The 27,313-nt window shown below is 35.4% G+C and overlaps 1 protein-coding gene across 1 annotated transcript in view; it reads left to right on the forward strand.

Moving 5' to 3' along the window:
• The window catches only part of bbs9 (Bardet-Biedl syndrome 9), a 275,781-nt gene extending 254,428 nt beyond the window's left edge, over positions 1-21,353 (forward strand). Inside the window, exon 23 of the mRNA XM_033998802.3 lies at positions 20,554-21,353. Coding sequence (XP_033854693.2) covers positions 20,554-20,567 — 14 coding nt within the window. The 3' untranslated portion in view covers positions 20,568-21,353. The remainder of the gene's footprint in view (positions 1-20,553) is intronic.
• Positions 21,354-27,313: the final 5,960 nt, after the last annotated feature.

The raw sequence follows: 27,313 nt of genomic DNA on the forward strand, positions 1-27,313 counted from the left end.
TGTCTAAAGAGGAGCTGCTACAAGATGAGTTGAGCAGAGTATTATACAGTCTACCTGTAAGATGTGTGCTTAGATTTGTATTAAATAGTATGAGTTCAAAGTCACTATTGTCAATAATGTTTTCTGTTGAAAAATTATGTGTAATAGTGTTTAATCTGGAGCAGTCTAAATGATTCAAAATCGGTTAGATTGAATTTATCTTTAAATTCAGAAAATGTCAAAATTGCATTATTTTTAACCAAATAATTTATCTGATTTATACCAGTAGATCTCCAAGAGGGCCAGGAAAGGGAACTATCTTGGATCCTGATCCAGGGATTATTCCAAAGTTGTGTATATTTGGGAATTGTAATAGGTTCTTTTAAGAAAGCTTTCATTTTAAACCAAGATCGAATTGCATTATTAATTATGAAGTTCTCAGTATTGTGACTTGTGGTTTTTGAAAATAGCTGAAAGAATAGGTTTTTGGGATGAATTTGAGAATGTTCTATATTTATTCACAGTTCTTCTTCTGAAGCATTTATGATATGATAGAGATAGAAGCCTTGTGAGGTGAGAAGGTAAAGTTCTTGATTTGGAAGGTTTAATCCACCTTTTGATCTTGGGGAGTGAAGTAAGTCTCTCTTAAGCCTGTGTGATTTATTAGACCAAACAAATGATGTAATTAAAGTTGATGTAACAATAAAATTATTGTTTTAAAGAATGTTTTAGGGGGAATAAGGATTGTAGAGAATATGAATAAAAACTGGGGTAACCAAATCATTCTGAAGAGGTTGATTCTGCCATATATATTAATAGGGAGGTCCGACCATTTTTTTTTAAGTCTGATTACAAATTAGTAATTAATGGAAGGAAATGATTTTGTATAGTTGTTTCTTATGACAGCAAATATTACAACCTAGGTATTTAATACTATTAGTTTGCCACTTCAGTTCTTTAAGTATGTTAGGAACACTGTCAGTGTTGTTATTAATGGCCATTATCTCTGTTTTGTCTTTATTCATTTTATATCCAGAGAGTAATGAATATTCTTTAAAAACAGACATGAGACAAGGCATTGATGACTCAATATTGGTTGAATAGAGAAGTAACCATCTGCATAAAGGCTAATAAGGTTTATAATTAATTTTTCCAATATTAATCTGATTTTCTGCGCATACTCTGTTTAATCTTGAGCATTACTGTACATTGTGTAACCATGTCACCAGATTAATTTGGACAGCATCTTGTTAGTTTCTTTACTGTATAGAACAGTGGTTTCCAAGCTGTGGTACGCATGGTACGTGACGGGCTTGTAACTGGTACACACCAGCAGTTGTTCTTTATGACAATACGATTCCTCAACCACAATTATTATTATTATTATTATTATTATTATTATTATTATTATTATTATTTATTTCTTAGCAGACGCCCTTATCCAGGGCGACTTACAATCGTAAGCAAATACATTTCAAGTGTTACAATACAAGTAATACAATAAGAGCAAGAAATACAATAACTTTTGTTCAAGTGTGACAAACCACAATTCAATAATACAGCAGATAATAGTGATAGTTACATCAGGATATGATTAAATAGTGATAGTTACATCAGGATATGATTAAATACAAAATACTACAGGTTAAACACTTGGCAGATTACAGTATTCTGAAGTACAGGATTAAATGCAGTAAAATAGGGGGCAGATAAGAGCAAAATAAAGCACATTTAAATGAAGGGTGATAGTGTCCCAGGATACAAACAGAGGAGTTCTACAGGTGCTGTTTGAAGAGGTGAGTTTTAAGGAGGCGCCGGAATGTGGTCAGGGACTGGGCAGTCCTGACATCTGTAGGAAGGTCATTCCACCACTGCGGAGCAAGGGTGGAGAAGGAGCAGGCTCTGGAGGCAGGGGAGCGTAGCGGAGGTAGAGCCAGTCTTCTAGTGCAGGCAGAGCGGAGAGGTCGAGTGGGGGTGTAGGGAGAGATGAGGGTCTGGAGGTAGCTAGGTGCAGTCTGGTCAAGGCAATACTCCCTCAATCGCACCATCGTAATGTTTCAATATGTTGTACCTCTGAATCACAGAGAAATTATGATGCAGGGCTTCAGACTGCGACTAAAATGGTTGCAAATGCAACATCAACCAAACATTTTTGACAACTGTTTTTTAGGCACAAAAATGGTGCCTCTACCTTTAAAATCAAGTGTCACTATTTATGAATGCGATATGACGTCAGTCTGTATAAGCACAAAAATAAAAATAAAACCATGTTTTAATAAACTAGTGCAAGAAGGACGTTAACAATTTGATCAAATACAAATGTTAGTGCAAGAGGTATTAACACCAGCAGAATACAGGAACCCCAGTTCCTTGCAACGGTGACCAAATGTGCGAGTACCAGAGATGCCAAGGGTTGGCTTTCCTTAAGTGAGATTTACAGCCCCAAAGAGTGAGATTCAAGGTCAAAGAGTGAGACTTTCCAGGTGTGGTGTTAGGTCATTGCTTAAGACAGGGACCCTCATCTTTGGTCCTTGGCGACATCCAATAGTCCAGGTTTTTAATCCAACCAGCACTTAATAGTTTGTTTTAAAATGTACACTGCTTAATATTGCATATGAAACGCTTAAATTAAACACTAATTCATAGTAAAGTCTAGGGCATGTGAGAATTCTATATGCAATGCAAACCAGTGGATTTTAATAAAAACAATTACTTGCTGGTTGGAACAAAAACCTGGATGTTTGGATATCCTTGAGGACCAGAGTTAATAACCCCTGGTTTAAGCACACAGTCAGTGGACAGAACAAGAGAAATATTCAAAACTAAACTGTTTTTATATAAACCCAACAAAAAAGAAAACTGTTTTATCAATACAGCAATATGTTTATTTTGCATATCACCTTGTCATAGTGATCATCATTTTGAAAAACAATTTACAGTACAAATATTATTTGGTTTGTATATTATTGCTCATATTACCCACTAACTTTCGATCCAGTCGCTTGTTTTTTGGGCGAACTCGTACTTTTTTTGAGAGTGAAATTTTTACACACACACACACACAAAAAACTAAACAAAACAAAAAAACCTGCTAGTCTCCTCTCTCCTCTTGCGTGCTTATAGAACGCCTGTAGTCTCCATGGTTACCACAGTACACAAGCTTAGAAAGCGGCTTTCCATGCTCTAAGTCCCGGGCCCCGAGGCCTCGGATGTACTGTTGTCTCTTACAGCCACTGAGAAAACATATTTTAAATATTCATATAGTTACTCAAAATTGGCTACAGGTACCTTATACAGGCAAACCGGATTTGACATTGACCTGAGTTACAAACATTAACATCTTATTCAACTTTGTTGTTTTTTTTTGTTTTTTTTTGTTTTTTTAAATTTAGTCGTCGCCAATTATTTTTACCCCGGTTTTCACCCCAATTTAGCATGCCCAATTATTATCTGTATCCCCGGCTCACCGCTCGCAACCCCCCCGCCGACTCGGGAAACGGAGGCTGGAACACGCGTCCTCCGAAACGTGCTCCTTCCAAGCCGTCATTTTTCACATTGCAGATCCACAGCAATGCTACCAGACCTATAGTGCCGGAGGACAACACAGATCTTGCGGCTCCGCTGCAGAGCCACAGGCGCCCTATCAGCCACAGGGGTCGCTGATGCGCGGTGAGTCGTGGATTCCCCTGCCGACCTAAGCCCTCCCTACCCGGGCAGCGCTCAGCCAATTGTGCGCCGCCCCCTAGGAACTCTCGGTCACGGTCAGCTGTGACATAGCCTGGATTCGAACCTGCGATCTCCAGGCTATAGGGCACATCCTGCGAGGAGCGCCTTTACTGGATGCGCCACTCGGGAGCCCCCTCAACTTTGTTGTTAATCATGGATTTAACTGCAATTAATTGACACCACTAACATTTACTCAAAATGCGTGAGATAATCTTAGGAATGCGTGTGAGCATGAGCTAGCATGCTAATGCGTGAGTCTCACGCCCAATGTGTAAGACTTGACATATCTGGAGTACTGTTGTGTAAAAAAAGTAGCTTAAAATGAACAGTCGTGTTTAAGAAATGCACACGTGCCACTAACAAAATGCCCTGGAAACTTAAAATAAAGAAAATAATTGATGAAGGGCTGTAATGCAACAAAAAGCGCAAGAATTAAACAAACAAGGAAGTAAAAAGGTTACCGTACCACGCTGAAAAAAGTTATCTTTGTGAACTCGAATAAACCAACATTATCTTTCGCCAGTTGTTTGTAGAGTGTCTAAATAAAGTTTTGAGTCAACACGACTGGATTTTGTTCGTCTGTTGCGTCTTGCATCCCAGATCTGATAGATTTAGCTACATTGTTTACCGTTGGGAGTTTAAGTATGATTTAATTGCACAAGATTCCATAGTTAGATGATGAGCTGATAATACCTCTTCAGCCGTGAAGCAGGCACAGTAATGTAAGAGCACCGTTACCATTATGTACAACAGTATGTAGCGTGAGTTTTGTACTAAAGCAGGAAAAACAAAGTTTATTTGTCAAAGTTAAACTGACCATTTTACAAAATGTGACAGCAGAACTCACAGAAATACTTGGGACTGTAATTAGGAAGTGTAATGTGTACTGCAACTTACTTGATTGCAGTAAACAAAAATCAAACAAACGCCATTTACTAAATTTAGCTCTCAGATTGTGCTTATGAAAATATGACAGTGTGCTTGCCGTGGAGTATTTAATATCTTAAATATAGTAGAACAAACTCCCTGCAATTTAAACTTGTTTTTACTGAAAAATAAACGGTATGTAATCCTAAGAGTTGTCTGTGTTACATGCTGTCAGATCAAGACTAACACTTAGCATGAGAGCTGGAGCATGCTATTTCCCATATTACAAGTGTACGCAATTAAAGGTGCGGTCAGCAATTCCATACCATTCCATGTTGAGTTAATTGCAGTCATCAGCTGCATAGATTAACCATTCAGCAGAATGAGGCAACAAACAAGTGAATACAGACACAACAAACCTGATTGTAATGGGCTAGGTTTTACAATAGCTGTTTTATTATTATTATTTATTTCTTAGCAGACGCCCTTATCCAGGGCGACTTACAATTGTTACAAGATATCACATTATACATTATTTCACATTATACAGATATCACATTATTTTACATACAATTACCCATTTTTACAGTTGGGTTTTTACTGGAGCAATCTAGGTAAAGTACCTTGCTCAAGGGTACAACAGCAGTGTCTCCCACTGGGGATTGAACCCACAACCCTCCGGTCAAGAGTCCAGAGCCCTAACCACTACTCCACACTGCTGCCCTTTAGGTTGCACATAGTTACTGGTACACCTGGTGGTCCCTGCTGGAAACACTGGTACTTGAGATGAAAAGGTTGAAAATGACTGCTATAGAAGATGTCTATACTGCACTGTTTGGAAGTAAACAAAAACAGCTACACTTTCTATGTTTAATAACAATTCCTGAGTAAGATCTTATATTTATAATTAAGCAATAAGTATAGGGTGATTGATGGCATGTTTTATAAAACCTTGTGTAGCTTGTATTTTTCCTTCATAATCAAAAACTGGAAACTGCTTGAAAAAAAAACAAAAAAAACTGCTCCCCTGAAGTTATGAATGTTTGTACAATTCATGAAATGCATATCACACTTCTAAACAAACAGTGGAATTTAGGTTTTCACACGAAAAAATGTTCTTGTAATCAGAAACAGTAAAAAAGGAAAGACTGGCCAGTCATGTAGATCAATATGGCAATGAAAAGACTCAGACTGGAGTCCAGGAAATATTATCCCAGTAAAAAATTGGATGAATTTCATCTTGCAGTCCATCTGTCTTTCTAATGACAGGAAAAAATCTTCCACTTGGAGTATTTTATCAATCCTGACTGACAGATTGAATAATTGACCCTTCCACAGTACTGTACAAGATGGCAAGGAAGGCTATATCTTAACTAACTGATGACAGAGCTCTGGTACTGTTGACTGTTCTGTTTTTGGCTCAGGATTTTGACAGACGAAGTATAGAATTTTTTTTTTCTTTTTTACTTGCATCAACTTCAACAGCCATCAAAAAGAACTAATGCAAATAATCCTTTTTAATTAATTTCATAAGGATCAGAAATCGCTGTATCTGCCCCGCTCTTGTGCAACTGACCAGTTTAGTAGTTCTTGCAAAGGGGGCTTTCTGGTCGCAGGGTTTAGGAAATCCTGTTGACATTTCCAGGGATGCTTTAATATTTGTATCAGACATTTTATTTTTGTAAAATTTAGCAGCCTGTTCCGTTTCCTTCCAAACTGTGTTGCCCAGAATATTCCCAGTGGGTACAGTGGAGGTGCCCATACTTATTGGTAACTGACTGGAATCGACTGGGTGGGGCAGTTCACAGGGCTCATCAGGTGAGCAGATTGCAGTATAAATATTGGGCCGCACTGTAGTTTAACGTTACTCATACATACATTTCTAGATATCTATTTGTAATTAATTGTGGTATGGATTGTGGTAGCTATAATAATAATAATAATAATAATAATAATAATAATAATAATAATAATAATAATAATATTTATTTTATATAGCCTGTTTCATAAACACATATCACAAAGAGTTTACCAAATAAGAAAGGACAGATAAAATAACAATAATGCAATCATAAAAAAATTGCAGATAATACCAAGGTAGACAAAAAACAAGAAATATCATAACAGCTAAAAAAAAATCAGCAAATATGCCAATTTAAATAAGTTAGTTTTTAGGCGAGATTTAAAAACAGGCAAGGACTCAGAATCAATGATCTCAGTTGGAAGTGTGTTCCACAGCCTAGGTGCATAACAAGAAAAAGCCCTACTGCCCACTGTTCAACCAAAAGTCCAGCATCAGAGGACCGCAGAGTGCGACTAGGAGTGTAATTTAGCAGGAGGTCAGAGATATAAGGGGAGAAATTCCCTTACTGACCTTATAAGTCAGGAGCAGAACTTCATAATCAATATGATATTTGACAGGCAGCCAGTGTAGAACGAGAACGAGTCCTAGTCAACACCCTAGCTGCTGAATTTTGAACATAGTGCAGTTTTTGAAGGGTGTTCTTTGACACCCCAGCAAGTAGGGCATTGCAGTAGTCAAGTCTGGATGAAACAAAAACATGTACTAGTTTGCTAGCTTGGTAATATTACAAACATGCAGCTAAAAAGTTAAACCAGGATCAAAAATGACCCCCAAGTTTCTCATTTTGGAACAGAACTTGGTTTGGACCCCATCAATGGTCATGTTTAGACTATTAGATTTTCGTAGTTGATGCAGAGTACCCAATAACATAACCTTGTTCTTGTCACTGTTTAGCTGCAGAAAGTTTTGTTGCATCCAAAGTTTCACATTAGTAATGCAATTTATATCTTGTCCAATTTTAATAATACTTTGTTCCCACTTATTTGAGCAAAGATGTATCTATATATCCTTCCTATGCTTTGAGATTAACCAAAGGTCACTTCCAAGCACCAGGCTAAAAAGCTCTGGTGCCGATCTTTATCTTTTTATTCCAAACAAGTGATATAAAGCTATCATCTTTTAGTCTATTCAGTGTCCTTGGTTTATAGTACTGTACTTCACCTGCTTTGTTTGGTTAAGGTGTGATTTAGATTAGTTATAAAGTATTGAAGAAACTAATATTGAACAATCTAACATAGTACATTACAATAACAGCACTTCCTAAACCCAGTAACCATGAAGCCCCCAACATCAGCTCTTGTATCATATTAATATGATATGAATGATATTCTGTACTTTCACCACAAGAGGACTTTCTCACAGAAGCCAAACAAATAAAGTACTTGGGCAAAAGCATGAAGGTTTGCTTTGATTTTAGTAATACATTTATTTATTTCAAAGGCCTAGTGCGATTTGCAGCTGCTTCTCAGCATATTTCTTTAATACAGCTTCTCCATCCGAGCCATGTGTTCAACAAAACACCAGGAAATGTAAACAGGGTGCATGTTTGATAGAAAATGATAGGGATGGATTTCTGCAGCAACAAAATGTAATTGCAAAAGCCTCCCAGATTGATTTGAACTATTTATTTCTTTGTATGTATGAATGCAATTAAATAGGTTAGCCTTTAAGCATAGGGATATTTGTTTACAAAGGCTCTGTCCATGTAGAGGTACTTAATTGAATCTGCAAACCCGCAGGCGTCCGGCCAGACTACAGGGGTTGCTGGTGCACGGTGAGGCGAGGACACTCTGGCCGACCTAAGCCCTCTTAAGTTGTGCTGTGGCATCAAAATGCCCATTGAAATGAATGGGAGGATGGTCCTTGCCCATGTATTACTCATCTTATTACACATCAGACAAAGTAGCCCAAAATGGGTAATTGTATGTAAAAAATAATGTGATATCTTGTAACAATTGTAAGTCGCCCTGGATAAGGGCGTCTGCTAAGAAATAAATAATAATAATGCCTTTTTTTTTCATTGTCTTAATACGGATGTATTCCTATATTGTTTCATAGTCTAATTACAGTTTGTGGGCCATTCTACAAGTTTCTTGGAGTCTCGTGTTACAACAAAAAATTCAAGTGTCTCCTCTTTTTATAACTGGTTCTTATGATTTTAAAGAAAAAAAAGTTAAAATGTGTTTAATTGGTTAAATTCACAGCACATTTTACAATTTGATGACCAGTGTATTAACATATCTGGCTGAAGTAGCACATGCAGTACTTGCATACCTGTTTATTTTATTTTATTTAAACGGTTATTGTCAGTTGTTTCTGGACAGCACATCATACAGCAGGTCTTACAAGTGTTAAACAGTATTGTCACATTCCTTCTGCCTTTCAGACAGATTGCCTAGTTTACCGCATGAAGTGGGCTTCGTGGTTCTGAAGCGCAAACTTCTTCTCTTTGTGTGTGTAAATATATGGACGAGGCTAAGCAAAGTAATTACCTCCCCCAGATGTCGTGCACATTTTTGGTAAAATGGAGACTACGCAATAATGTATAATATGTAGCAGACTGTGCGGAAGACACGTTTTGTACCAGGGCGTAGACACCAAAAAATGCCCTTCACAACCACTATGGTGAGCACACCCCTGTCACACCCTTTGTTAAGACCTAGCACTCCACAGTTGCACAGTATGTGCATGTTCAAACCTTCCTTTACAAATCAGTGTCTTTATTTTGCTTGTTTGTAGTTTTTGTTAATTTTTTTCCTAAATAGGGACTAGTTTAAAGAGGTTTCTTAGAGAAATCATCCTATTTCCACACGTCTGGGGTCAGTGGTTACCAAAATATATTCATGAACCCATGTCTTCCCTTCATGACCACATAACCCATATGGGAGTCTAGAAGCATGTTTTAGGTCACCATCCTACTGGCTGGAGAATTAGTTGGGGCAGAGAATGTGTCTTTAGAGTACTGTGGCGATAATCTGTATCTTATGCCCCTGATTTAAACAACAATACCTTACACAGGACAATGCGCAAGGCCAGACATCTCAGGCATTTCCCAGTGTGGAGGGCACCAGCTAAATTGTTAGCTTGCTTTCCATTAATGCTGTATAATCCATAATCATCAGATGTTAGATTTGTATTTGTGCAGGTGTAACACATAAGTAGGAGTTAATGAAATTGCATAGAAAGGTTTGTGATGGTTGAATGCGATCCTGTGATCTACAGTGGAAGCCTCCTTGTCAGTAAGCCCGCCACATTTACATTTTTCTGATGTAAATGTGTAAACCACCTGCGGTAAACTGAGCGGCAATGTTTAATTGAAAGGGGGGTGGGGGGGAGGGGCATGCTAATATTTTGAGTAAAAAAAATAAACCATTATTTAACAAGACCACAACCAATTCGACAAAATTTCCAAACCATGGACAGTTTCGGATCTATATTTGATGACCCTGTGCATCATGCAACATGAATCAGTTATTATTAGGCAATTTTGTTTGACAATCAGATGTTCTACAATTTTTTTTAGGCAATTTTTCTTCTCTGTCATATTTTTTAAAGCTATATATTACAAATGATCCTATTCACTTTTTTAAAAGTAGTACAGTACCATTGGATAATGTGTCCCCTCCTCCTTTCCTTGGCATCATTTACAATGCCAGTTTACCCACTTCTCCTGGGGAAAAAAACTAAAGCAAGTATTTCAGACCTCAAAAAGTTGTAAAAGGTGGGTGGTAACTCCTTATTTCTGTGCTTGTAAAAATGACTTAAGTGTCTTTTTGCCTTTTCACATGACTACTGTTCATGGGTAGCAACCTGCCATAGCATTAACATTGTCGATCTACCCTGGTAATCTACCGCTAGTAATATATTTAGTGGCTGATATTATTTATATTGTTACATTATGTGGTCCATTTTAAACATTGAAACTAACTTCATGATCGGTAACCTGTAAAATATGTGAGAGTTGTGTGTTTAAATTAATTTAAGGGGTTGTTATGGGCTAATGATGATAACACTATGTAACACAATTTTTGTTCCTGGGTAGTTCCTGATATTTCAAAATATCACTGTCCTGGTCACAAAAGCAAAGTTTGTGGGGAATAATAGCCATTTTCTATACTTTTGAGGCATAAGCAATTAGGAAATAACACTTACTACCCAGGGAAAAAAAAAAAAAAAATTTTAAACGGAATAATAATAATAATAATAATAATAATAATAATAATAATAATAATAGCCTTATTATTAGCCTTTTACCAAAGCAATGCTGCCTTTTGTTATGGGATTTTTGAGGAATAAAGTTTGATCAAAATATTTATTTTTGATCTAATAGAAGTATGGTGTTGGGACCAGGGTTACGGGTTTCAAACTGCAGATGAATCCCCAAATTAGGAAGAGAACAGCCTGGAATAAAAGAGGATGCATCTTTTAACAGACTGTTTAATAAAACAGACCGGAAAACTCTGAAGTTATATTAACAGCTTGCAGGGATGTGTGTTCCTCAGTGGGTTTGGTATTTATAACAGTACTAGCTGTGGGTAGTTGTGGCTGGAACCACAAACCCTCTTTCTGATTTAATTTGCTTGATCCTCCACAAATAACTGGTCTTTGACTCTATACGTTTCAAGGAATCAGCAAAATGTTTATACAGCCGTCTTCTATTTCTGTTGCTGTTTTTCTGCTGATGGGCAGCCCTCAATGATTGTTCAAAGAATTGTACACATTTTTAAACTCAGAATGTGACAATTAAGCGGCATATGATTAATTTAGACCAAGACGAAAAGCTGTAAACACCACCACTGTCTTAAATCACACAAGAGGCATTTTGATACTTTTCACCATCTAAATTACATTTCACTTGCACACATTCGTAGACTTAATCTTATCTGCTTTTCTCATGTACCAAGCCTTCTTAAAAAAAAAAAAAAAAAAAAAGGTCACAAAACAATGTGCATAGGCTAAAGTTGACAAGTGAACAAGAATAACAACATTGTTTCTGCTCCCCATAGTCAGTAAATGAACTAGCCGGATGATGAAAAGACAAAAAATATAAAATCCATCATGTCTTTAGAAACAGTTACTGTATGTGGTACACACTGTCACAATTGCCAATAGCAGCATCGAAGTATACATTTTATAGACCACAACCACACACATACAAATACACTGAGATGAAACCAACAGAAGTGTACCCTAATGAAAATATATCAACGACAGTTGACAGTAAACCAAATGTCAAGGACCAAACCTTCAGAGATTTAAATACTGTAACCTGCATCGTGAGAATAGAGGCACATTGTGGGTTATTCATATGTATTTTGACAAATCAAAAAACTAATAATCTATTTGAACAGTAATATCCTTGCATGTGACTTTTTTATATTTCCTTTGTTTATATCATTGATCTTTTTTTAAGGACGACTCGTGTTGCACAGACGGTTCCTTTGTAAGAAATATTTCTATAAACAATGTTTGTGATCTAAAATGGTCATACGAATGGTGTAGCTAACTTACCTGTGTTGTTTTGGAAAGTGTGATTATAGTACTGTTTTGTCTAACATGCATAGCCATAGCATTAAGCTTCTTCTTGGTAAGTTGAAATGATTTGTTCTGATTTATATTTAAACAAATTAGAATTGCAAGCCATGAATGACTTGCATGCTCTGCGTCCGTAAAAGTTCACAGAAAAAAGAAAAAAATAATGTAATGTATACACTATCCAGCTAGCCGGATTGAATCTGTCATGCTACATACTCACATATGCATGCAAGTTTAAAATTATTAATTCACAGGTTCCCTAACGTATTCCTCTGGACTGATTTAATGATGTTTCCGTGGTTGATGAATCAATCCAGTGTGCTTTAGAATGGTTAATGGACCTCTCTCAATTCTCTCAGCCAGGGTTTAAACAAATAAAGATGGGTTAAAAGTCCAAGAGCACAAAAGCCTCGGCCACTTAAGTCATCTGCTGAGTTTCGGATGACTCGGATTAACCATTCAAGCTTTACACCCTAATATTCTACTAGATTTTTTAGTAAAAATACTTTATATAGATGTACTATCTTGGGGAGTCGGAACTAGCTTCAATAAAAAAAATATATATATATATATATATATAATCCCATCCTATAGACTTTAATGCATAGTAAACAGTTGTTTATTCTAATATTTGGTATTTTTTGTGTTTATTTTTTAACACTGTAATGAACCAAGACATATATTTCAGTGTGCTGTTTCTACAACTATAGTATACATTGTTGCTAATTTTAAGATGAACAAAATATTTTTAAAAACTGAACAAGCAAATTAGTTGCAACTAAGTTATTTTTCAAAAGATTTACACTGTTATCAGTGTTTTATTCATCTCAGAAAAATTGTGTTTGCAGTTGGTACAAAGAAGTCCCTTAGGCTTATAAACCCACTAGTACAGACTACTAAACAATGAAATTAGTATGTGTATATGGATGAATTGATCCCTTGACGTTCTTGTATACAAAAATATGATATGTTAAGCAATTATTTCCTCTGTGCAATTTAAAAATAGTATATGTTTGGAATTTGGTATATTATTTAACATGAAACATTTAATTTTGAGATTAAATAAAAAAAATCATACCAATTTTTAGGTAAAAATGCAATTCACTTTTCGAAAAAGATAGTGGATCTACTGTATCAATTTCTGAGCCAGTAGTTCTGCTTGACCCCGAAATCTTGGTTCACCAATTCCCAGTAAATCACAGCCCATTCTTATTAAGAGCACTTCAACCATGCTTCATTGAGAACGGTGCCTGGCTCCAGAAATGCCACACTATCAGCTGTTGTCAACACCACCCCTGTCTCTCCATCAGCAACTGCTGACAAACAGGGAAACTGGATCTATGTTGGACTCAGAGTTTCCTCAGATATGTACCTTGTCCTGTGTTAATCCTGCCTCCACTGACACATCCACTGAGGGTGCCCCCATTAATGACAGACAACATGTTGAATCATGGATTACTGTTGTCGCTACCTGACAGTAAAGGATTAAGTACTTAGACTGTGCGTATCTCAGTGACTAGTTCCACTTAGCAGTGTGGGGAATGCAGAGGAAAGGGTCAGTTCAGTGCTGTCCGAGTGCTGGGATGCATTATTAACTAGAATCATGTATTCTGGTATTTGCTACCCTTACCCTAAATGAAAACTAGTGCAGGCACATATACAGGGTCCTCATAATCGTGTAATAAGCACACAGTAAGTGAAAGATTACTACTGCTGGATCTAATCTCTTTATATCTTTAACTTTCACATGAAATCTAAGAAATGCTTTGGGTGGAAGTGATAAACTAATAGTATTAAAAACTGGTAGTCTAATGTTAACGAATACAGAGCATAAAGTACTAAATAAAATCATTAGAAAATGGATCAGAGATTTCCTTTAACTTGGTTGGTCAATATGAGGTCCCTTATCTCTGGTAAAGGACCTTGAATGTTATCTTTCAAACTATGTGTAATCACTGTTCCAAATTAATCTGCCAGAAAATGGATCAGAGATTTCCTTTAACCAGGTTATTCAATATGAGGTCCCTAATCTCTGGTAAAGGACCTTGAATGTTATCTTTCAAACTATTTTTAATAACTGTTCCAAATTAATCTGCCAGAAAATACATAAATACAGTATTAATTTATGTATTTCACCTTTTTTCTGCTTGATGAAAGAAAATCTCTGGTCTAGCACACGCTATCTGAACAGTGTCTGTCAATGTAGACTAAAGCCCACCGCACACAGCCCGACTCAAGCCGTCCCGACTCATCTCATCTGAGTATGCACAGATTCTGCGATGAGTTGTGCTCAGTTTTGGTTTGATGTCACACTTGAGTTTTTCCCGACTGGGTGTCACACACTGAATTAGACGGACCACAACTAGATCCTGGTGATTACTATGTATGCAAATTTAATTAATACTGCCCTGTACACATTTTTTTATTAACTTAGCCCAACATAGCGACCCTCACATTATGCATGGCATCGTACGCTGTAGACAGCGGAGACAGCGCCATGAGGCAACCAAAAAGAAACGCTTAGCCTATTAATTTAGATATTGACCATTTACACCGTGCAAATGTTTCAGGCAGTGTTTGACTACTACATTTTAGCCTGTGGTAAATAAAATCCAACCTGTTGATTTTTATTTGACTTTGGCGTTTTTTTCTCAGTGTGCGGATCTAGGGGATTGTGATTTGTGACCTATTGGAGATCGACGCACTGGTTACTTCTGTTTTAGCGCAGTAAGAAAATATAGGCTGCCAGTAGATTGATAATAAAAAGGTAAATTGATCATTTACCTTTGTTTACCTAAAAAAACTATTTTTATTTGACTTTGGCCTTGTATCACTTTTTGTGTAGCTCTATCTTGGGGCTTTGTGATTGTATTGAGTTATTGTTTTAGACTTGCTTGACCCAAAGACTCCACAGCGTCCTGCGAGACACTTAAAGCAGAGAAAGTAATTGTTAATGGGACATTTATGTTTAAATCTGCAAATCAATTAAATATTTGTTTGTTTTACTTGATCATTTGATTAATATTACTTGATTGTAATATTAATCAAATGTTAGCGAAGCACTTGCTCAGTCAATTAAAGAGTTGCTATTGAAACAATCTTTAAAAATGAAACAAACTTTTGCTGGAAACAAGAGTCGTTTAAAATGGTCTGTGTTGGCTGCAAAAAATAGTAACAAGCAGACAAAATAGATTTTTTAAAAACAGCCTTGAATGACATATTCAGCAACATTTTCAAGTTTTGTAAACCTTTAAAACATATGTTGACACATTAATTACAATGACTGTGTAATTCCCATAGACTATTTTGCTGCCTTTAATCCCAAAATATTAAACGCAGGAGAAACGTTAACTGCAAACCTGAAATGACAAAACCAAAGCTTTTGTGTTTTTATTTATAAAAGACACACTAGGGAGATACTCTCGTCTGAGTGTGTCACTGTTAGGTATGGCTCCACAATTAGGGATTTTTTTCATTAAAAAAAACTTCGTAATATTTCATTGACCAGCCATTCTATTGGTATGTTCGCTGCACAAAGGCTTCCACTAATTCAAACGTGTTGACATTACATGTTTCTCCACTTTCTGTGTTATTTTTAAACAATCCTGTGATTGTGACCTGCTTGTTCAGTAATTGTTTAGCCTGAACTTCAAGTTTGGTGTTCTTGTTTTTGTGTACTGCGCTGTCGTGCTTGTCAACAATAGTACATTTTCTTAGATGATCCAAAGACACATTACAAGTTGAGCAAAAGAGAACAACACTATTTAAACAACCATTTTAGATTTCCAGCCTCTGACTCACATGCTACGTCTTTGTACAGTGTGAGGAATTCACAAATCATGAAACTGGTATTTGTTTGACCCCGTTGCCGTAGTAACCAAATTCCCGGCATTGACTCTGGACCGTGTACAGCTACTGTAGCGCTGCTTCTACTTGATAAAAGTATGAAATGAACAGGGGAGGTGAAGAGAAATGTAAAATTTTAGCATATCACAACAACACAGGCACTGTGCTCTCTTCTATAACAAATCCAGGAGGCTTTGAATAAACTTTATGAACACACTACGGACAATTTACTGAACAAACAGCATGATCAGCATTAACTCCTCTAGGCTACTAGATATTTTCAAATACTAAAACGTTATTTTATTATTATTATTTTTTTTACTTTCGCTAATACATTTTAGGACGTAACAGTACCTTAACTGAAACTTACACAAAAACACTAACCTGCACTCAAATCCTAATAACATTTTTTTATTTTTTATAATTCTTTTACCTGTTTTATAAACAGTTCACAATCCATGTTTGCTTTTGTTTACGAGATACCTGAACTGAAGAACAGCCCCATGTAAGATTTTCTTTTAGTATTGAGGTATTAAGGCCGCTACACACCAGACATGATGTGATTTTTCATCGGGCGGCAACATGACCACAGATTTGCTCTTGACAAAACTATGATTAAGACTGGTAGATATCCGTGAACATGATGTGGGCATTTAGAGTGTATTCTATGATGGCAATTCAACATATATTGCAATAAATTATACATACAGGGCTTGCCTTTGGCTCAGGACATTTAATGGCATGAGGTGTACCTTACCAGACGGTAAAGCCCTCTTTGGGTTCTATTGCGTAATAAACATGAGGTGGCTTTAACAAGATTATAAATGATTTTTGCCTCTAATGTACTACAGAGATTGTGTTTTATCATTGTTATTCAGCAATTCAAGAATGAATTCACTTACCACAAAAGCACTTCAAGATGGTGGTTGCTTATTGTAATTGTTTTTGTCTTTGTTTCATTATTGTAAAGTTGCCTGTACATGATGGCCTCTAGTGGTTGAAAATGATAATTACAAATATACAATAATAACCATATTCAGAAAGGGATTATATTGTGGTAAATATGGCAAATACCCTGTGTGATAGAGTTATGGAGTGTGATGGATGGACAGAAAGCATCAATTTAGTATTTGCTTCCATACTACAGATAATAATTAGTCAGTGCCACTCTTTGTGCTTCCCGCTAAAAGATAAACAGGTTGTGATATGAGGGATTACACAGTTCTAATTAACATTTTAGACTTAGATTTGGCTAGGTAGTCAAATAAAAAACAATATATTACAGATAAACTAAATATTTTATATATTACAGATAAAGCCTGGTTATTTTGTAAATCACTTTGAAATTTCTATGCTATTAATTTGACCCCTGTATGGAAGCACAAAATTCAGCTACTTTGTACTGTACCCTATTGGTTAATATAGGAAATTAACAGCAGTGTTTGGTAGCATACACTAGATGAGAAAGCTGTTTTTTTTTAGCATGTACTTAGATAAATTTATATTGGGTTTGTTTGGATTAATTAAGAAGGCATGAGCAGCCATAAATTGCAGTAGAGATTACCATGTGGAAAGCCATTATTAAGCTTTAACGTAATGATGAAAAGTTGTCATCAATGAATTCCCTGCATCTCTAATTTAAATTACAGAATGCCTTGTCTTTCATTCAGGCCTTTACGGGATTAGTCAGGATTTTTGCTGTCATCCAGTGTCAATTTTACCATCGTATCTGGATTCTTAAAAACCAAAATACATGGCTTATGAAGTAAATCTGTAATATTGTAACCCTGATTTGATGAAAGTACAATCTGAAAGTAGTTCAGATATCTTTTTCTTTGCTAACTATTTCTTTGCTAAAAACAGACAAGAAACAGTCGGGTATAAATAACAAAGAAATATGTCATTTACACCCTATTATACAAACTAACACACACACATCAGAACTAGCAGACAATGTGGCATTAGTCTCTATGAGTGATCACTACCTATTCAAATGGAAAATGTCTGGAAAGTTTCAGGAAGGCCCCCTCATTTTCTTATCAGTGAGTGGGGATCACTTCAGTTTGGTGAGGAGGCAAGAAAACACTAATTGTGATGTAGTTGCCTTTGGAAAAAACAACAATAAAGCATGCTGGACTGGTAATAGTGAAGTGACATCTGTCTAGCATATACATAAAACTTAAACTGTCCTGAATATACACTTTTAAGGACCAGTTCGAGCTACAGTAGAGTTTATACTTGCCATCTGTCAGCTTTCCTTTTTATACTCTTTTCCAACAAAGAGGAATAAACTGGAAGCCTTACAAGAGTGTGTCTTCGATAATGGAGTTATATTTGACACGAAATCCAAACACAAACTGCATTTTTGGCTAATAGCCTTCATCGGTGTAATCAGTGCAATCAATGATGAATGCATTAGCTGAAAAGTTTGTTTACATAACCACAGAATTTATGATTTGAGTGTTTAATGTTATGGATGAACTATGTTACATACAGCATTGCAAGATCCAATCACCACAAGAAGAAACAGAGTTGAAAGATGTAATAACACTGTGTTGCAAACTACCACTTCATAGATGCAGTTAATATGCACTGCAGATAAAGCTTTAACTTTTTTGCAATCAGACAGGAAAAAGGTTTCTCATACTATATGTAATTAATGTAGATCCATTTAGATGTTGAATTGACAAAAGAACTGGTAGAAGGCACAGGTGTCTTTGTCCATCCATCAACAGTCCAAAGCACCTTTGACCATTGTCCCATAGTCCAATTTCTGGGTATATGTTAGCCTTTTAGTCTATTTCCCCTTTCTTAGCAGAGGTATTCTTACTGCAACACATCCTTTAAGTCCTGATTTCAAGAGTGACCTTCGTACTGTTGATTTGATGGACAACGACACCTGTGCCTTCTGCCAGTTCTGTTGTCAATTCAATGCTTGTCTTCTTTCTATTCCTTAAGGATATTATCTTCAAGTATTGCTTATCCTTATTAGGCAACTTTTTGGGTCTTCCAGTCCTGGGTTTGTCAATTACAGATTATGTTTCTCTGTACTTGTTGATTATGCTTCGGATACCACACCTTGAAAATCGAGTGATGTGGCAGAATTACGCAGTTGCAAAGTCAGTGTGTTATAAAAGCTGCATGAAGTATGCGCATAAATGCCCATGCATTCATTGCTGTAGACAAATGAAAATATGAGCTGATAAATCAATAATGCTTGATTTTAAAAATGATGTATGTTTCTATAAAGCATTCCTCTCTTGGTCTTTTAAGTAAAGGTGAGTAGTTTGCCAAATGAAAGTGATCCCAGTTTGGGTGACGTAAACCATTTAAAAACATCAGACACTGAAACAAGGTTGGGAGCCAAACATTAGGAAATTCAACTGCTATCTCATTATCAGACTCAGTTGTTTTTCTTTTGCCAAGTCATTTATTTTGTAAGTTATCATGCAGTTAAAACAGAAAAGTAAGATCAAAGGCTTTATAATTTTGTGTGTGTATATATATATGTATATATGTGTGTGTGTGTGTGTGTGTGTGTGGATGTGTGTATATATATATATATATATATATATATATATATATATATATATATATATATATATATATATATATATATATAGTTAATACAGTGATCACAGAGGAAAGCAAAAACATGCAAGGAGTGAGAGATAACTGATTCATCTCTCTGTAGCTCTACAGTACGTTACATAATATTCCGTTAGAGGTAGCAGATAAAAACAGTTTGTTCTAATAAAGAAGGAACATGCCAAATTGGCAAGTGTCAAGACCAGGTTAAATACATGTAATTCAGGTTCTTACAAAATTAAAAAGTCATGATTGAGTGAATTGAGTTTGTTGGTCTCATTCTTGGCCCCACAAGGTTATTTGTCAACGTGACACTGTTTTTGAGTGTAGCCAGTGCCTTGGTCCCTTCTTGTAAGAACTACATTCACAAGCACCAACACCACTGCATTCCACAGCAACTCTTATTTAAAACTGTAGTGGATTTATATTAAATGTCCACAGTATTTATGAATTCATTTATATTTTGGCTTAAGTACAAAGCATAATGCTAGTGTGTTCCATGAGAGATGCCATCAGACTGATGGCCAGCATAAACTTTGAGTTAAAGATTGAATATAATGATTATAGAGCTTGTGAGCTGATAATGGATTTGGAATTCATATTTATTATTGTAAAGTGAAGTTATTTTTAATCATATTAAAATGAGTTCATCAGTGTAATATCCACTTACTTCTTCTGGTTGTTGTAATGCCATGTTGTGACTGATTGATTTCCTAACTTGCAAGCCACATTTGTCTGAGATATAGCATGATATATTCTGTATTAATTGGATAGGAAAAAAACCCTGGGTGTAAAACATTAACCAGTCTTACATTTAAAAAGATTTTATTGATGAGTTATTATCCCCCACAGAGGATGCATGTACTTCCAGCGACAAGAATACAGATGAAACTTGATTATGACGTTAAAAATCATATTTCATACATGAAACTGGTCTAGACTGTAGGCTGTGTAGGCTCATATGCATGTTAATAAAAATATATTAATGGAGATGTTCTTTCTATTTTTGACGATTTGATTTTATGATACAAGCTGTTGACAACAATAGACTTTCAGGTAGCCCAGTTGTCATTTTGGTTGCTGCTGTAACATTTCCCCTCTGTTTAGAAGTGTGATTAACCCAGTCTTTCCTTTTACTTCCTATTTAGATCTGACAGAATAGGCTGCAGAAGAGAAGCTGATCAGATTCAGTTTGAATAAGGACTGGCTTCCAGGATCACGTCCTACAATGTCAACTGCATTTGATTCTTCAGTACACACCTGTCTAAGACCCAGAGAATCTGAATTACACACAGAATACAGCCATGACAAAAGTCCCTGAAATTTGATAACAGACTATCTACAATGACAGTTTGAAAGGTTTTCCCCCAGGATGATAAACCAGGAATGTATTTGAGACCTGATTCATCTAAACACAAGTGAAAAAATAATTCTGAAATTATCGTTGATTATAAAAGAAAAGGGTGAAAGTGTGATACACTCTTGCTCTCCAGATGTAATATGATGCAGCAAGTTTTTCAAGAAAGAAAATAGTTCGCTAATGAAAGCTAAAATACTTAATAGTGACCTAGGATGAAATGGTCTTAATGTTAAAACACATTAGAGACATTTACAGCTGTTGAGGCAAATGCATTTGAAATATGTGGCTTGGCAAGGTTTAAAACCAACACAGCCATTCATGCCTTTTACCATTCCCCCAATCATTTATTTGAATCTTGTTTTTAATAATAACTTCATATTAATCAGGCCAGTGTTTTTCCCCAGGAAAGATTATTTCACCCCTGTATCAACATTGCTAAATATATTAACAATGCAGGAGAAAGAGATCTGCTAAAGAGAATATTAACAGCTTTTAAGGCAGTGGTATTGAGATCAGCCACTGTTCAGAAAATTGAAACAAACGCCTACTTCTTGTACTGTTCTCTCATTTCCTTTAATATGTATTCTTTGGCTACTTTTAGTGTAAAATATATATATATATATATATATATATATATATATATATATATATATATATATATACTGTGGTTTGTATTTCATTCATACCAGTAATTTCACTAGTACACTGCAATGAGCAATGCAATGCACAATTCACCAAGCATTTGCACCTTTTTATTCTAAATGGAAAAACAAACTGATGATGTTCTAAAACTTTAAATAAGTAATTCAGTATGTTAATTCAAGGGCCATTATGCAGATAATTGTATTTTTTTTTTTTAATGGTGCAAATGTTGCATTGGAAGTTTGAAAACTACAAATGGATGCTGGTACTTTTAGTTTGCATTGTTTAACATCCAAAAATAAGAAAAAAAAATAACAGTTACCTTTTTTAAACGGTGTATATCCTATGAATTGCACAACAGTGTCAGGAAACTAAAGAATGCAATATTTCATGTAATATTTCCAACACTGTTCCTATCAAAGCAATGGACAAGGCATCCACTTGTTTATGATAAGTCATATATGTTAGCATGATCCATGGGGAGAGTTGTAAAACTTGTTTTTCAGTTTACTTTACATAATAACTGATTTAGCTTTACAGAGCTAATTAAAATAGGTGTTTCTAGAACGGATAAAAGAAAAGTGTCATCTCCCTTATGACTTTCTTATCCACTACAAGGAAATAGCCCCTGATAAGAAATGATTTTAGTTAAGCAAGGTAGACATAACCTTGTATTCTTGCACCCGTTAGTTCATTTACCGGTCGTCTGTTTATCCTCTTTCAACACTACCAGAGCATTCAGTGATACCAGGTATAAAGAGCCAAGAATAATGTTTTATATTGCATACAAGGAAGTTGCATGTACTAACTGTAAAAGAAATGAAGTACTGCACAAAACCTCATTGACATATAAGACTTAACGACTAGACATGGAACAACATTCCTGGTTAATAATACATTACTAGATCATCAACTTTGACAAACTCTCTTTTGACCGTCCGTGTCTGCAACAACAGTAACATTTATTTTGTTGTACTTTAATGAATGCAGAACATCAAAGTGTGCTCCCCTTCAGAAAAGCATCCAGTATGGCCAGAGCATTTATTTTAGGTTTGTGCCAGTCCTGGGTGGAACCCACAGCCTCCAATTCCATAATCCATCTCAGAAAACCACTACGCCTACATGCAGTTTTTGACTTCTATTTAGCTAGTCATAGCAGTTTCATTCATTTTCTTAACATGTGGTACCACTGAACAGTAAATGAATACTCCCCATTCTGAAAAAAAGCTAAGAATAATATCTAGACTCCTCTGACCTCCCACGTTAAGTCTTGGATATCGTTCATTTTGTTGCAACTGTTATGTGAAAAGATCTTTCCAAAATAAGCCTCTTGAGTCTTTGTTAGGAGTTCCTCTGCTGAATGTAATTTAAGTTAAAGCGTTTCACTGTTACCTTGACACACTCTTGCTTGTGCACTGAACTTAACCATTCTGACCCTTTCATATTTACTCAGCGATTACAAATGTGCAAGAGAGTTGATTTAACCCATTTGTAACCTTAGGAGTCCTAGTTTTTACCACGCTTGGGTCATGTTTATCCACATGACTAATAATTTTGGAAACTTGACACACTGAAAAGACTAGAAAATTTTTAAAAAATAACTTCCAGATCCTAGCCCACACCCAAAACTGACTAATTACATGTGACAGGTTTAGATTTGTTAGTGGCAAGGAAGTGGAGAAAATAAAGTACAAACTTGACATTTCAAATATAAACCTCCCTATGTATGTCGTGTTTTTGTTTTAGTGGGGACATTCTTGTGGGCATGCTCAGATCGCTTGCTTGTCATTGTTCTTGAGTGGCAGACTCAGATAAAGTATGGAAATGTTATTTCGACGCAGCTTTAAAATATATATATAGATATTCCTATCCCAACGCCTTGACAAAGCTTGTTATGAAAGCATTTAAAATAACAATCCACCTCCCCAGTTGATGGTCTTTTTTAAGAAAAACAAAATAGCAGCAGAACTTTTTTTTTATCCAAGTTCCATGGAAAATAAGTAGTCCTACTTCCTTCTTTAAATCTGAACTCAATGCAATTGAAGCGTGTTCAAATGAATATGAATTAATATAATTTAATTAAGCCAGTGCACCAGATTCATTAAGATGTTTTTCCATTGTAAAGTATGCACTTGTTTTTAACAGAAAAAGCTGTATGTAGGAACTTTTAAAACAATATACTAATTTAAAGTGGTGTAACATTTTTTTTTATTATTATGATTTGTTTATTTTAAATATAAGCAATGTAAACATTACTCTGAAGCCAGTGACAGAATATGTATTTTTTAGCAGTGGTACTGTTTTTTACTGTTCTATTCAGTTTGTTTCTGTAATTCTAATTGATAACATTATAGCACAATACTACAATGTCTTTTTTTTTTAAGAATTGGCCTGCAACACAGCTTTTACAAATAAATAATAATAATAATAATAATAATAATAATAATAATAATAATAATTATTATTATTATTATTATTATTACTTATTATTATTATTATTATTTTTAATAATAATTAACAAAAGTGTACATAAATGGGGCTATTTGGAATAGGGTTCAAAGCAGATGGATCTGTTCATAAACAGGTTTATTAGTTCTGTGCACGTGTTCTAGTTCTTAGCAGTGTTAGCCATTACTTAATGTCTCTAATGGTATTTGTTTTTCTCCATTAATAGTCATATATGTATCTAAATGCAGTATACATTGTTTTTATTGAGAGCTCTTGTTTGTTTTTTCTTTAATTATCATTTTTTTCATTGTTAATATCTTTAGCCAATCATAACTTCACCAGTGTTACAAATGCTCAATATTTCCAAGATTGGTGTTCCTACTCACCCAGACAGCACTGTTACAATGTTTTTTGCTACAGTCTTCTCTGTTGCTCTGTGTTTAATGTACAATCAGTTGTGTGGTTATAGACGTTCTGTCATGTTTTCTGTACAAGCTACAAGGGTCCTATTGAACATTGTTGAAAAATAAATAAATAAACCAACATTGTTTAAGATGTACTTGTGGGATGAGTAATGCTTGTGAGATTATCATAAACACACCCAATAAACTGTTTGCCTTTAATGCTGTGCAGGCTTTGTTTTGGTGCACTGGGGGTTGAGTCGAATAATACAGTAACTTCATTATAACGAACCCCCCTGGGACCTGGAGAAATGTTTGTTATATCAGGTTGTTCACTGTATTAGGGTTTGGCAATTTACTGTATCAGAATAATGAAGAAACACCCAAACTGAATCGAACATTTTTATATATTATTATTTATTTCTTTGCAGACACCCTTATCCAGGGCGACTTACAATTGTTAAAAGATATCACATTATTTTTACATACAATTACATTATTTTTTACAAATTATTTTTACATTATTACCCATTTATACAGTTGGGTTTTTACTGGGGCAATCTAGGTAAAGTACCTTGCTCAAGGGTACAACAGCAGTGTCCCCCACCTGGGATTGAACCCACAACCCTCTGGTCAAGAGTCCAGAGCCCTAACCACTACTCTACACTGCTGCCCTATATACAATTGTTCTTTCAAGACAACTTCACATTGATCAACATTTAAACTGTATAAGAAAACAGTAAAGAACTAAAAAAATACTCTTACATGCTGAATACAGTAATTACGTGCCCTTTCTCTTGAAAAACATATCCAGCGAAGATTGCGTCATATTTTTCGTACTTTTCTCAATGCATGCTGTTTCAATTTTGTTACCTCTTCACACTTGTTGCCATGGTTGCAGTTTGTGCGAAGATGGCAACGGTTGCATACGTCACCCATGATTCGCACTACAATAGGTTATCTATGAATCAGCCTTATCTTCGAATTAGCCTACCAAAGTCTTTGTTTTCACTGAGAGAATAACACATTCACACTGGAGAAAGTTCAGTGTCAAGTCACTACCAAGATCATTTTATCCGGGTAGATTTTGTAAAAGTGATCATTCTAATAGGGCTCATTTCCATTGAAAAAAAAACAGTTATTGCTCGTTATAAGAAGGGTTTGTTATAGTGAAGTTAGACTGTAATTTATAATTTCTTAACTAGACCCTTAATTGAACTGATAATTTGCTTAATTAGACCTTTTTACTTGTTTTCAGCTCTTAAACAGTTGCATATTTCAAGTTAGCTATAACATTTGATAAGTAACTTGAACTGCAACTGTTTAAGAGCTGAAAACAAGTAAAAAGGTCTAATTAAGCAAATTATTAGTTCAATTAAGGGTCTAGTTAAGTAATTGAGAGCTTGGCTGGAATGAAAACCAGCAGTCACAGGGGGTCCCCAGGACCGAGTTTGAGAAGCCCTGGCTTAAAGTTTGCAAAACAGCTTCTGAATGATGGATATGAGTTCTGGTCAAAGGTTTTGTGGAGTGATGAAACAAAAATCGAGTAATTTGGTCATGCTGATAGTTGTTACATTTGGAGAAAGTCTGGTGAGGCGTACAAAGAAAAGAACACCAAACCTACTGTCAAGCATGGAGATGGTGATATCCTTCTATGGGGCTGTTTTTCCTCTAATGGCACAGGAAATTTGGTTCCAATACAAAACTTGGTTTAAAGCGCAACTGGACATTCCAACATGACAACGATCCAAAGCACACATCAGAATCTACTTCAGAATGGTTAAAGAAGAATAAAATCAAGGTTAAATCAATGGCCTAGTCAAAGTCCCGATCTAAATGTGATTGAGAATCTTTGGTATGAGTTGAAGAAGGCTGTGCACAAGAGAAGTCCTGGGAATTTGACTGGAACAATTTTATGTTTAAGAATGGTCAAAAATCACTAAAGAATCATGCCAAAAGCTCATTGACAAATATCCTAATTATTTAAAAGAGGTTATTATTGCTAAAGGTGCCTCAACTAGCTATTAATTTAATTTTCCATGACAGGGTAGGAATACTTTTGAATTAGAATTTTTGGTGTTTTGCAAAAAATAAAACAGCTTAAATAAATAATTGTAGTGATATATTTCTTGTAACTTTATTCCCCCCCCCCCCCCTCCCCCCCCCATCCACAAAAGCAAAACTTTTGCTACAAAAGATTTTACCTATAATTATTTGTTTTCTAGAAATTATAAATTTCCATTGGGGTATGTAAACTTTTGAGTACAACGGTATGATTTTTTACAAATACTCACTGGGAAGGCATTGCCATTGAAGAGAAGCTTTCCTCTATACACGTTGTTCTCTGTGAAACGGTTTATTATAGGTTGCACGATTGTTCCAACAGAAGTTCCCTTTGGCGCCATCTAGTGATGAACTGTCAAATTAGTGTAAAAAATAGTGTTACAAATTACAGCTTTTTTAATTATGCTTTTTTTTTAGTGGAGATAGATAAGGTTGCTTTATTGTTGCATATATATATATATATATATATATATATATATATATATATATATAGTGTGTGTGTGTGTGTGTGTGTGTGTGTGTGTTTTAATGTACAGGTAATAAAAAAGTGTGCTGAGTAAAACACACAAAGAATTCACTTGTTTAAAGCATAGTTCATTGCTTTTTGTTTATGTGTATGAATATGGTATGCATGGCCTTAATCTTCATAACAATTTGCGCAGTGTTATTTTATATAATCATTCCCCACTGTAATATTAACATGTTCAGAACCGAATTCGTTTTATTTGGCGGCTGTAGCCTATTTAAACTTAAATTTCAATACATTTGGGCTGCTACTGAAATTACATAGAGGTGGATGCTGAACAGAAGTCAGGCAGAAACTTAAAAGTTCACTTCAAGGTCAAAATACCAACATATGGTTATGAGGTAAAGTGCGTTTAAAAAAAAACAAAAAAAAAAACCCTAAACCACTGAAATCGTGTGCCTGGTACACCCATTCTATTTTTTTCATTCGAATATTCGTGAACGTCAAGGCAATGGAAGAAAGCTGTA

Source organism: Acipenser ruthenus, chromosome 4 (assembly GCF_902713425.1).
Source record: "Acipenser ruthenus chromosome 4, fAciRut3.2 maternal haplotype, whole genome shotgun sequence".
Taxonomy (NCBI): Eukaryota; Metazoa; Chordata; class Actinopteri; order Acipenseriformes; family Acipenseridae; genus Acipenser; species Acipenser ruthenus.